The sequence below is a fragment of the Mesocricetus auratus genome, unplaced genomic scaffold (assembly GCF_017639785.1).
Source record: "Mesocricetus auratus isolate SY011 unplaced genomic scaffold, BCM_Maur_2.0 Super-Scaffold_4256, whole genome shotgun sequence".
NCBI classification, from domain to species: domain Eukaryota; kingdom Metazoa; phylum Chordata; class Mammalia; order Rodentia; family Cricetidae; genus Mesocricetus; species Mesocricetus auratus.
This window is the reverse complement of record NW_024429182.1, coordinates 131,972,892-131,985,992: the sequence shown is the minus strand read 5'-3', so window position 1 is coordinate 131,985,992 and position 13,101 is coordinate 131,972,892. Positions and strand designations below refer to the sequence as shown.

Below are 13,101 nucleotides of genomic sequence, written 5' to 3'. Positions count from 1 at the left end.
AAATGTCTCTTTCCATTTTGTCAGCCTGCCTCCCTCCCTCCCTCCCTCCCTCCCTCCCTCCCTCCCTCCCTCCCTCCTTCCTTCCTTTGTCCTTTTTCTTGGAAGTCATCCACTCAGACACAACCTAATGCCTATGGTGTCCTCAGCGGAGCCAGGGCCTGGGCTGGACTTGGCCTTGGCCTTTTCTTCTCAGCCACAGCTTCCCTTCCTGTGGCCACTGACCCTTGTCATTCACTGTGTTCTATTCTAAAGCAACACACCGAGTCAGGCCTGGATTTACAGGTAGCACCATCTATGAGCGGCACAGGCCGCTCTGCACAGGGGTGTTCAGAGGCCCAAGCTGCTGCAGGGCAGAGCCTTGCTCTGGGGAGGCTGCTGTGAAGACGGAAGCACTGTAGACTCCAGAGCCTTTCCGGGGAACCTGGAGAGCACTCCTTCCCCTCTTGGGAGCTCCTTCCCGTGAGTTGACTCTTCACTGACCTTGGTGGCTATCCTGACATTTGGTCTGAAGAGTCTCCCCAGAATGAAGTGTGAGATTTGTGGCCTTTCTGAGGCTGTGGAGACAGGTGTCCCTCTGCACCATAGTCCTCACAAGATCCGATGCCTATCCTCCCTCCCTCCTCCCTCCTCCCTCCCTCCTCCCTCCTCCCTCCTCCTTCCCTCCCACCCTCCCTCCCTCCTCCCTCCCTCCTTCTCCCTCCTACCCTCCCTCCCTCCTCCCTCCCACTGAATCCATCTGTCTGTCTTATATATTGCAAACTAGCAACCGTCCTCTTCTCCTTGGAGCCAGAACTCATGAGTGGCTCACAGTCTGCCCTTGCCCACGCTGCTCACCCCATGGACTAGCTCCCACCTGCTATTCTTTGAAATGGCTCCAAGGTCACTGCTGGCTGCCTTGTCAGGATGCCCAGTACATGGGGACCCCTTGTAGATGGCCTCCTGCCAGCATGGTACAGATGGACTCCTCTCTCTCTCTCTCTCTCTCTCTCTCTCTCTCTCTCTCTCTCTCTGTCTCCCTGTCTCTCTGTCTCTGTCTCTCTCTCCCCCCTTCCTGCCATAATGCCTGGCAGAGCTGGTCCCTGGGGCCTCCTCCTGCCACCCTGCTCCAAGTCCTCCCCACAGTGACTCACCCATGTCTGCAGCTTCCCTTAACACCTCTCATAGCTCATTCTTCATCTGTCGTCTAACCTGGGCTGCCTTCTGAGCTGTTCTTGGAAGGTGCCCTAGTCCCTGCAGCTAAACTGGTCCAAAAGCCCCACCCCGAGGCCTGTCCTCTCTCAAGGATCCCTTTAGAGTGAGTAGACGCTCCAGTCACCTAGCCATGGGCCATCTCCGATCCCTGTCTACCTCACCTCACATGCAGCCCGAATTTTGACAGAATCTGCCAATCCCGTAATCCCCCTGTCTACACCAGCGTCCTTTCCTGCTTGCTTAGACCCCTGAAGCACCCACTTAACTGCTCTCCATTCTTCCTCTCCGTTTCATCTCTCTGGAGAAAGTGGTGTGGCTGAGCTGCTTCCCCAGCTCGTAGGCCAGAGTGACCATCTTTGAAATGGCTCCAAAGTCCTCACATCTGGCCAGCGCTTTTTCTACACTCTGATTCCAACTACTGGCTCCTTCCTTGTGCCGGGCTGTCTGGAAGCCCTCGAGTCCTCCTTCTCTTTCTGCCGCCCCAGGACCTTTGCACCTGCTCCCGCCTCAGCCTGGAAAGCTGTCTTCTGACTTGCTGACACCTTCCAGTGTCACAGGCTTCCACTCACTGGCAGCCCCCCTCAGGTTCCGCAAGAGGTTAGGCCTGCTGCTCCTCCTTTGGGGGTCACACCTTCCCTCCTGGTGATCACCACAGCCCTTCATGATGAGTTTATGTTGGCCTGTGGACTGGTGACAGCCTCGCCCGCTAGCCTGTGAGCCATGTTTTGTGACATCACAAGTCCTCACAGGCAGGACACTGGTTTGGGGCAAGCCATTTGACCTTGCTTAAATGGCCTTTCTCATAAAATGGGACAATGAGGTTGGTTTCATGTGATTGTGAAGGACTGATGGCTGGGACTCTGCTATCACACACGGCTGGTGAGTGAGACATGGCAGCTGCACCTGGGACCGCCCAGCTGCACAGAATTCTGGCCACTTGGTGCTGTGATCCAGCCCCACAACTGTGCTGGCACCCAGGGAGAGATGGTCAGTTTTGGAGCTAGCCGCCTCTGCCCACTCCTTACACGCAGGAGTGTCCTGCCCAGGTAGCAGAGATGGGTGATCCCAGGTACAGCTCCATGAGACCCCAACATTTCCCTGTCCACAGAGCCGGGAAGAAGCCTCAGGTCCAAGTGCAGACTCTAAGACCACACACAGCACAAGGGTCCTGGGTCAGGATTGCAGGTGCTCTAACACGCTGCAAACAAAGGCTGCTTCAGACAGGGAAGGAAGGACAGTGTCCCACACCCCTGTCACCAGCAGGGACATATGCCGTGTGAGTCACGGGTACATCAGGGAGGGGGCACATTGCCCTCTGGGGACTCAGGCTCACCTGTCTGTTAAACCTTTGGAGTTACTCTGCTCTCTGTCTCCCTCTGCTGGTGTCAGCTAAGGGTTGCTGGGGAGTTGGACAAAGGAGGAACAAGTGCCCTTCACACACAGGGTCTGTGCCCTCCACTGCTCTCAGGTTAGTGAGGAACAGCAGTGCTGTCAATAGTCTTCTCAGGCACAGGCATGAAGACAGGCGTAAGCCTCATCCAGGCCCAGGAAGCTGCTCAGGTCGCCTGGGGAGCTGACGAAACGAAAGGAGCCATGTGTCAGCAGCCTCTCAAAGGTGGGAGGCAGATTCAGAGGCCTGTCCCTGTCCCTCCCTCCCACAGGATGAGAGGACACTTACCTAGTTTAGACCCTGGTATTGGCTGAGTCTCCCAAGGGTAGATAAAGTCTCTGCACCATTCACAGGACACAGTAGTACCCCTCCTTTACACAAAACACGTGCACGCACACACACACACACACACACACACACACACACACACACACACACCACACAGTCCCTGCACCAGACACCAGGACACAGTAGTACCCCTCCTTTACACAAGCACGTGCACGCACACACACACATACACACAGTCCCTGCACCAGACACAGGACACAGTAGTACCCCTCCTTTACACAAGCACGTGCACGCACACACACACATACACACAGTCCCTGCACCAGCCACAGGACACAATAGTACCCATCCTTTACACACACACACACACACACACATACACACACACCACACACAGTCCCTGCACCAGCCACAGGACACAATAGTACCCATCCTTTACACACACACACACCACACAGTCCCTGCACCAGACACAGGACACAGTAGTACCCCTCCTTTACACACACACACACACACACACACACACACACACTGTTATTGCATTGGGCCCCACTTGAGGGATGCAAGTCTATGAGATGCCCCTTCACCAATGATGCAGGCATCTCCGACCTGTGTTCACTGGAGAGGATTAAGCCCAAGGTAACCTGTGGTGGAAAAACCGAAATCCGGAAGTCAGAGTGGCAGCACCTGGGTTGTGATGGTTCCTGTTGCTTATGTTTGGTGGCTTCTGAATGCCCTGGCTGGTACACCTGCACAAGGACCATCTATGCCAATAGCCAGCTCTAGACGGAGGGCTATGGTACCTTTGATGGAAGAGGAGCCTGGTTAGGCCCGACGATAGAGAGCTGCAGGGACAGTTGAGGCCGTCTTGTCCTTGGGGTCAGGGTGTGGGAGCTCTTGCCTGAGAACGCTACTGTAGGTCTATGATTCCAGCGTGTGCTTAGCCTGAGAAACTCCTGACTGGGGAGGTGTCTCCTGAGTCCCCTCCGCTCCACTGTGGCTATCTTTCAGTTTGAGCATGCCTGTCCCAATCCTGGCCTTACTGAGTCCCCTAGGTCTGCCCCAGTGCTGAACGGGGCCCCCTTCATCCCTGAAGGCTCAGCTGTGCACTCAGAGCAAGTTCAGAGGCCTGCAGCCACAGGCTTGAGAGCCAAAGCCTTGAGTCCTCGTTTTTATTCTTTGATAGTTTGATACATGTACATAACTAACTCTGGTCATTTTCACACCCCATTAGTTACCCCATCTCACCATCCTCTCCTTCTGAAACCCAATTTCTCCCATCTCCTCCCTTTTCTTTGTGGTGTTTGTCTTTTGTGTGTTTGTGTGTGTGTGTGTGTGAGAGAGAGAGAGAGAGAGAGAGAGAGAGAGAGAGAGAGAGAGAGAGAGAGAGAGAGAGCACTGTGTTTGTGGGGTGGGCAGCATATGTGTCATAGGTAAGGGTTTATTTACTGGGGCATGGGCAACTTGCCAGTGGCTACACCACCGAAGAGAGTGACATCCCTCTTGGAACAACCTAGGGAGGGAACCTCACCAGCCCTTCCCTCTCCAGGATGAACTGTTGAGAGACCCAATCCTGTAGAACAGCCACTATGAGTTCACGAGTCCTTCCTCTGAATGGCTGCCATATCAGGAGTTTCTCTGAGTGTTGTGACCCCTCTGCTCCATCTGTCCTCACTGAGGGTGAGGTAGCTGGGCCTACAGAGCAGTTCTAGATCACAAACGTGGTCTCCCTGGGCTAGACACCTGGCAATCAGATGCCAGACTTGCCTGCCTCAGGTGCCAGCAATTCCTTCAGCCTTAGTAGCCATCTTCCTCTTTCTTCTGAGTTTGGGTTAAGATAATCACAGGCACTTTGCTGCTTTAATAATTTGGTGTGTCTTCCTCTGAGAGCCAAGGACTCCTCATTGCTGGAAGCTCACACCCCCTCCATTCCCAGGAGGAACACGGGGCCAGTGTGTAAGGTCCGGAGCCATAACCTGTGTCACCCTACCCCTCAGTGCTCTCTCTCTCTCTCTCCCTCCCTCTCTCTCTCTCTCACTCTCTCTCTCTCTCCCTCTCTCTCTCTCTCTCTCCCTCTCTCTCTCTCTCTGTGTATGTGTGTGTGCATGTGTGTGTGTAGCACTAGTCTGTGTGCCTTTGTGTATATGGCATACTGATGGCCAGCACTGTGGGATGGGAGGCTGATGATGATATGGGGGAGTTCTCGGTGAGGAGATCTCCATGGAGAGTCCATGGTGGCCTGACATCCACCAGAGATCTTCAGCTGGGTTGGTCTTTCCGACCTGACCCATCACCAAGCTCGATGCTAAAGTGGGCGGCTGGAGGAAGCATGGTAAAAAAAGACATCACCCAGGCAGCAGGATGCAGCTGTACTGAGCATCAGCAAAGTGACAATGACAGTGGGAGGAGCTACCTGTGATGGACCAGGCATCAGGGTGCTTGCTGGATTGCCAGTTTGAGCCCAGAAGGCCGCGGGCTGCAGAGCCCCCAGGATAGCCCTGTAGCGTGGCTGCTGCCCAAGGAGCTCCAGGTGGAATGTGTTGGCCAGGTCACATTGGCTATCATGGTGAGGAGTGTCAAGTGGTCATTGGGCACATGCCCACCACTGGACGCAGGCTTGGGAAAGGACCACGTCCCATCCCCTTGACTCATCCCACCTACCTCCATCTGTCCTTGGGTTCTACAATGGGCCATGCTTCTTCCCCAAGGACGTGGAGTGGTAGGGGAACTCAATGGCTTTATGCTGGTGTGAGAGCTATGCCAAGCAGACCGGAAGTCATTGGAGCATCGGTCTATACAGGATGATCAGGAAGGTCCTGACTAGCAGCAGGTGCAGCCGTGTAAGCCTATGCTACGTCTCCTGTCAGTTGACTATAGTCCCACCTGATATTGTAAATAAAGCTTTGATAGGATACACTCTATCCACTCATTTCCATATTAAGCACTGCAGCTTCTGCACCTCAAGGGCAGAAGTTGGTCTTTGCAACAGACAGGTCAAGCCCTGAAATAGTCACCATCTGCCCCTTACAGAGCATGTTAGTAGACCCCTCACTAGAGCTGCAATGGCCACGGACCACTAACCTGTGGCTCTCAATGTTTCAGTGTATTAACATTACAGTCATTCCTCCCTTGATATCTATGGAGAACTGGTTCCAGGACTCCTCTGGAAGCAAGTCTGCAGCTGTCCACATCCCTCAGATAAAAATGCACACCCTCCCTCACACTCAAATTTATCTCTAGATAGCTTTAAAGCACTGGCTACAATAGAAGTTTCAGGTGAACAACGGTTACACTGTAGTTTTTCAGGGAATAACCACAAGTGAATTATCTGTACTTGCTCAGCACAGACACAAACCATCTTGGGTCTCACTACATAGAGCATGAGCTGAAGTTCACTCATATGGGTCACTTATACAGAGCATCAGCCACACCTCGGGGAACAGTCAGTCTTCAGCTGAAGTGCTCAGAGCACCGGTGCCCATGGTCTAGGTGGTGCACTCCATCAGAGCTTCTGCTGTGCGGTCATAGTCTAGAGGCAGCGGATAGGATCACGGCCACGTTGCCCCCCTGAGGCCTGGGTTGGGGTGAGAAGCTGCGGGATGGCAGGAGCCCTGCTGGAGAGGGGAAGAGAAAAGTCCCCGAAGAATTCAGCATGGACCTGCGCGTAGCTCCATGAGAGTATGGGCAGTGCTGCTGTGTTTGGGAGGCAGTCCTTTCTGGACCACAGCAGGTGCGGGGAACCCTGGAGGCTGGGCTACCTTGGGAGACGGTTGCTGGTGTGCCCCTCGTCACACCGTTCATGCAGAGCTGTTCGGCCATGGGTGTGGCTTGTGCTGACTTCCTCTGAGTTGCAGGTCCACTGCACAGCCCAGTCGCCCCGCTTTGCCTTCCTGGATGCTGGGTACCTTGTGCCGGCTGGGCACGTAAGCTCCTGGTCCTGGTGGATTTCTTTTAGGAAGGCACTCACTCTATACCTCCTCAGTTCCAGGGCCCTGTGAGCCAGAAGACCTCATCGATGGGATCATCTTTGCAGCCAACTACCTGGGCTCCACCCAGCTGCTCTCTGAGCGCAACCCCTCCAAAAACATCCGAATGATGCAGGCTCAGGAGGCTGTCAGCAGGGTCAAGGTGGGGTGCTTCCGGGCCCTGAGTGCTACTTGGGAGGGCCCCTGGGGGAGCCCTGAGGGGGAGTACAGTGAGGTTCAGGTGCTTTGTCCAGCGCAGAAAGCAGGTGTGACCCAGCACCCAAAAGAGACCTGCAGCCTGGCTGGCACAGTCATCACTCTCTCCTTAAGCATGGTCCAGTCAGCCCCTGGGAAGCAGTTTTCAAAGATAGCTGACGGTTCTGAAGCCTTCCAGTCTTTAAGCATATTTGTTTGGAGCCTTAAATCCTATCCCAATAGTGTATTTTTAGCACTAAAGTGCTTCTAGAAGCAGGGGAGGATACATCAAGTGTCACTCAAATGTATGGCCTCAAGGATAACTGACATACTCAAAGCTCTGTAGACTTTTTGGCCTGTGTGGTTTTTCCAGCAGGTAAGGATGAGCAGGGGAAACCATACCAGCAAAGCTACATAAGGTCATATGAGGGGGGGACATGGTGCCCACCCTGGATAAGGTGGAGCCTGAATATACTGCCAGCTCATGGGAATGAGGGACAATGTCACCCCCTCCTGCCTCCATCACATACTAGCCTCCTTGGATGGAAGCGGAGGGTACCACAGGGACATCTATGCCTGTAAGCCATGAGGGCCAGGGCTGAGCCCAGCCTGCACCTTTCCTTTGAACAAGGCTCTGGGCCCTATGGCTCCTGACCCACCTTGGCCTGTTTCCTGGTGCCTGATCCCATCCTCAGGTATATGGAGTGAGTGGTGGTCATTTCTGTCCCCGGAGGTGACAGGCATGAAATGGTCTTCTCTTTATTGTATGTGTTCAGTACAGTAGTGATTGTCCACCGGACCCGGCCAGGGATTTACAGAGTCCGAGTTCTTCCTGTTGAGCACAAAGCTGAAAAATAACCTTGTCACAGCTTCCTTCCTGATTTTCTTTTCTCTTCCATGCTTCTCAGAGGATGCAGAAGGCTGCTAAGATCAAGAAAAAAGCGGTGTGTAGGACCTGTGTGGGCCTGAGACAGCGGTGCTTGTGTGTGTGCACGTGTGCGTGTGTGCCTGCCTGTCTTACTCTATGCATGGGGACTTCTGGTGGGAATTCAAGCAGTGCCACAGAGGCTTTTCTTCTGTTAGGAGAATGCTGGATTTGGAGTGAAGCCATACTGCTTACTTTGTTGTCCCACGTTAATATCAGCTTTTCTTACCTACTATCTCCCATGTCCTGCAGCATGTTTCAGTCTGCAGAGCTCTGTTTCATGTGCACACTTCTAAACAGGACATTTGCTAGGACAGTGTAGTGTGTCTAGTACTCAGTTTCCCGTATAGCATCAACTTTGGGTCCATTAGTTTTCACCAAGACAAAGAGTAGTAGTTTGACTTGGGGCTGCCCTCTCCACTAGACGTGGTTCAGTGGTAGAGCAGCTGCTTCGTGAGCAAAGGTCTTGGCACACACACCTAAAAAGAAAAAGAAAAAGGAAGGAAAAGAAAACTGTTTTTAAAGCCTGGGTAGACTTTCAAAATTAGGTTGACGGTCACTGGTTTGTTGACCTAGTCATTCAGTAGATGGTGGTTCTTTTCTGTATACTTACAGATGACACCAGCAAGCTTGGTGTCAGGGGGCCTTGGGTAAGTCCATGGAGATGCAGTGCAGTGGCATGTTAGCTATCCTGTTTTCCTTCCTTGTGTTCCAACAACAAGAGATCTAGTTTCCCCTGTCCTCAAAGTGACAGCGGTTTTTGGTGCTATGGCCGAAGGACCCTACCTGCTGGGCTCCCTTTCCCTATCTGGGGGATGAGCTCTCGGCTCTCCCTCTTCCAAGGCAGACTGGATGCTAAGGGGCAGTAGGTTGTAGGCTCGTGGTTGGGACATGCTTCCCTGTAGAGGAGTGCCTTCGTGTTTGCCATCCTTGTCCTCCCCTGCGCTGCCCAGGATTGGGGGACGTGAGAGCACTGGGGTCTTAGGGATTGGATTTCTGGGTCTATGGGCCCTGAAATCCTCTGGAGTCACAGACTCTGATGGGGTGAGACAGCGCAACCCTTTTCAGAATGGTCGGCAGCCAGGCCACTTGGTTCAGAAGGCCTTCCTTCTTCCCGGGCAGTGTCTGGGGTCACTGTGTAAGGCCCCTTTTGTGATCTGACCACGGGTAGTGGGGGACCCTGTGCTGGCCGAACCACAGCCAACCCTGTTCTCTGTAGCGCTTTTGTAGGACTTTGTTTCTCTCCATCTTTTGCCAGGGCAGGTCATAGATGACCTACCCCATCCCTTTTGTCAGCCTCTCCTCCGTGTCTTCACTCAAATCCCTAACACCAAGGCCAGCCCATAATTTTGTTTTATTTATTTACTTCTAGCTTTTCCTACTTTTAAGCAGCAGTTTTGAGCTATAATCTCAGAACATAACAGTCAAAGTGTAATGACACATGTGTATGAGGATGTCATGATGGAATAGTGACTTTGTAAGTTTACTTAAACAATTAATTTAGCATTGTGGTGGTGGGGATTCCACTGATGTGGAATGTAACCCAGGTATTTTTAAACAGAGGAGAAGTTCCTTGTGGTCCTGAAGATTTCCCTTCAACTCGATTGTCTAGGAGTCTGTTCTTTTTCTACTTATTTAAAAGCAGGGTCATCTTGTGGTAAACTGACGGCCTCAAAGATCTTGGCCCTTGGAAACAGAGCTGAGACACATGTTGTCACTGAAATACAGGGTCTCTTTGCAACTTAGAATCCTTGAGAACTTGTCTGCAGGGAGGATTTCGATTGGAAAGTTGTCTACTGAATAATTAAATCACAGTTTCTGCTATATTGTGATGGAGGACACCACCATAGCCCCCCAGTGACCACACTGAATTATTCTCCCCAGTGGGCAAAGCGGGGGCGGGGTGCACGACAGGACAGTTCTTTCTTTCTCAGTACCACTGTGAGGTAATTAGGATCCTCACAGGTGTGAATAACAATTAGAAGTTGTCCTGCTTAGGGGCAGACCTTGAGTAGCTACTCAGCTCCAGAGCAGGAGGTTGAAATACAGCTGACAAACTGAGCCCCTTCCAGCGGAGACCACAAACAAGGTGTGACAGCTTCTCCCTGAACCAGCATGTCACTGTCAGGCAATGCCCAGCCCTGTCTCTCTTTGTGGTCTTTGGAAGGGCGTCCATGCCATTGTGAACATCTAAGTAAAAAGGAAGGTTTTAGGTCCGAAGCAAACTTTTTGGAGACCGTTTCCCTCCACCCCCATTTCCTAGAGTCTCCAACCTTAAGTCTGTACCTGGAGTACGATAACAGTCACTATTACCACATCCAGCAAGAATTAACCAAGGGACCCGGCTTGTTGCCAAGGGAGCCGATAAGACCCCAGGCACCTGCTATGGCATGTTGCCTCCTCTCCCTGTGTGCTGTCCCTTGAGAGCTCACACTCCAGGGGGGATTCCCCAGCACCCATGCATGCAGGCTTCCAGGGGCTGCCCCATTTCCCTCCGTCTCACTATAGCAGTGTATGAGGCAGTGGATTGGGTTGTGACAACATCTGTTGTTCTTTCTTAGAATTCTGAGGGCGATGCTCAGACACTGACAGAAGTAGACCTCTTCATCTCTACCCAGAGGATCAAAGTTTTAAACGCTGACACACAGGTAAGCCCTGGATCTGTCTGGAATGACACTAGCCAACTGTTGAGCCTGGGGCATCAGGAGAGTGGGTTTCTAGCTGCAGAAGAGCTTTCCCCAGGAGGATTGTGCTTCTACACCCAGGCTCAAGGTGCCTTTGTGTCTTTGTCATTGTCAGAGAATCAGGAGGTGACACACTAGACCAGTGCTTCTCAACCTTCCTCATGCTACGACCCTTTAATATACAGTCCCTCCTGTTGTGGCGACCCCTAACCATGCAATCATTTTGGTTGCTACTTCATAGCTGTAGTTTTGCTGCTGTTATGGATTGTGATGTAAATAGTCTTGAGGATAAAAGTTTGCCAGGGGGTCGTGGCCCATGGTGGAAAAGCCCTGCACCAGCCTCTGTGTCCCTGATCCCTTACTCTCTGAATTCTTGGCAGCTACTGACAGTCTTGCCCATATTGTTTGCAACATGGAAGCGGCACAACAGTGATTTATAAAGACATTGCACTGTCTACTGCCAACTGATATTGCTCTACGACTCCCTGTCTTCCCTGCCCAGTTTTCCGCTAGACACTGAGAACCTTGTTGGTTGTGGTGTTATTTTGGTGTTCTTCCTTCCCGCCAATGTTGGAGACCGTAAGATATTTGGCAATGACTCGGGCCTGAGCCAGGCATCTTTTGCGGGCCCCACAGTTTGTTTTAGTAGACAGTGACATACATAAATATGAGCCTGGCTGCGGGCTATGCTCGCTGTTGCTGGCGTGTCGTTGCTCCTAAGCCCTGGCAGTTCATGGAGCTAGACTGTATGTGCCGCAAAAAGCTATACGTTCGTTCTCCTTGAGACCCCTACTGGGATCCCGCACTCTCCTCCCCATCCCATACACTCCCCTTTGTCTTGCAGTGTGGACCCCGGTTCCCAGCATCAGTGTGTTTCTGCCATTTAGTTAACTCTTTGTTACTGTTGGGGTTGGAATGCCTGAGCCAATCAGCCTCAAGGAAGAAAGGTTTGTTTGGCTCACTGTTGGGGCAATGATGGTCTACAGTAGTTGTTCTCAACCTGTGGGTCGAGACCCCTGGGTGTCACATATAGAATAGCCTGCATATTGGATACGTATATTACGATTCATAACAATAGCAAAATCACAGTTATGAAGTCCGCTGCAGAAATAACTTGATGGTTGGGGGTCAACAGAACATGAGGAATGGTTATCAAAGGGCCACCGCATTAGGAAGGTTGACAACCACTTGGTCTACAGCCTGCTGGTCCTACTGCTTATGAGCTGGTGGTGAGGCAGCCATCATAGTGGGATCACATGGGAGGACGTTGCTAATTTCCTGGTGGCTTTCAGGAGAAGAGAGAGGAAATGGTAGTCTGGGGTTCTAATAACCCCCAGGATGTGTCCCCAGTGACCTAGCTTTATTCCCCCAGGCCCAGCCTCCTGGAGGTTCTTCCACTTGTCAGTAGCACCAAGGGCAGAGGCCTTTGGGGACATTCCAGATCTGGCTGCAGCCATCAGCAAAAGGAAGGGTACCTGGGCTAAGTGCAGGAGAACCTGCCTGCATTTGCAGTCTGTCCTCAGAGACTCATCAGCTCCCCAGTAGTGAATGCCACTGCTAGTGTATCTGCCAAAGAGGTGTCTCAGGACCTGAGGTCCTGTCTGGGGGACTGGTCACATAGGGACCCTCTTCTTGCCATATAACAAGACTGCAGAACCCCCAAAAGAGTTACCATGTCCCACTTAGGCTCTGCCACCCACACGGCAATGGGGATCAGGCTTGACAGGCAATGTGGTGGCAGATGCTCTGAAATATGTATACTTCCCATGTACCAGCTGAGGAGGGCCTTGTAGACAAGCCTCCCTTAGGACCACCATCTGGTCTACTGAGGTGGTCCTTTGTTTCCATCCCTGTGTCTGACTTGGTGCTCGTGCCAAAATGCTGTCCCCCAGGAACAGTCCACCAACCTCTAGCGAGCTTGTTCCAAGTTGCTGTTTAGAGTGACCTGGAGAGGAGGTGGCAGCAGGAGACTGCTTTCAGTGGCGGATCAGAACCCCGGCAGGTGGCTGGAGGGTGGGAACAGGTGAGGGGGTAGAGGCCCAAGCGGCCAGACATGGCCGGGAGAGTGAGGCCATCACAGTGGCAGCCTCTGTCTGAGGAGCCAGAGCTGAGGAATGATTCGGGAGCTTTTGCTAGCCAGTGTCTCAGATTCCAGGGTCTCCATGCTGAAGACTTAGCCCCCGCCTTCCCTGTTCTGTGACAAGTCCCTTGGCAGGAAGTAGACCATTGCCTAGACAGGTGCATGCAATGCACAGAGCAAGGGGGAAACTCTGTGCAGAGGGAAAGAGCCCCGAGACACCAGACTTCCCTTCGTGACGGGAGATCAAAGGCACAAAAGTCCACCTGATGAGGTTTCCAGAGCCTTGCTAGGAAGGGGTCATGGGCAGGATGCCCAAGGAGAGTCCTATCAAGTGACAAAAGACATGCGGAGTAATGGGCCTGGCCAGGGACCACTATAGAGAT

The 13,101-nt window shown here is 52.5% G+C and overlaps 1 protein-coding gene across 6 annotated transcripts in view; it reads left to right on the top strand.

Moving 5' to 3' along the window:
• Nucleotides 1-13,101, top strand: part of Apba2 (amyloid beta precursor protein binding family A member 2) — a 226,921-nt gene that overhangs the window by 200,784 nt on the left and 13,036 nt on the right. For 5 of the 6 annotated variants that reach the window (XM_013123904.3, XM_005084409.4, XM_040730799.1 and 2 more), the window contains 3 exons: nucleotides 6,852-6,997; nucleotides 7,938-7,973; nucleotides 10,516-10,602. In XM_013123904.3, the coding sequence (XP_012979358.1) occupies nucleotides 6,852-6,997; nucleotides 7,938-7,973; nucleotides 10,516-10,602 (269 nt within the window). The remainder of the gene's footprint in view (nucleotides 1-6,851; nucleotides 6,998-7,937; nucleotides 7,974-10,515; nucleotides 10,603-13,101) is intronic. The other variant, XM_040730813.1, reaches the window with a different exon arrangement.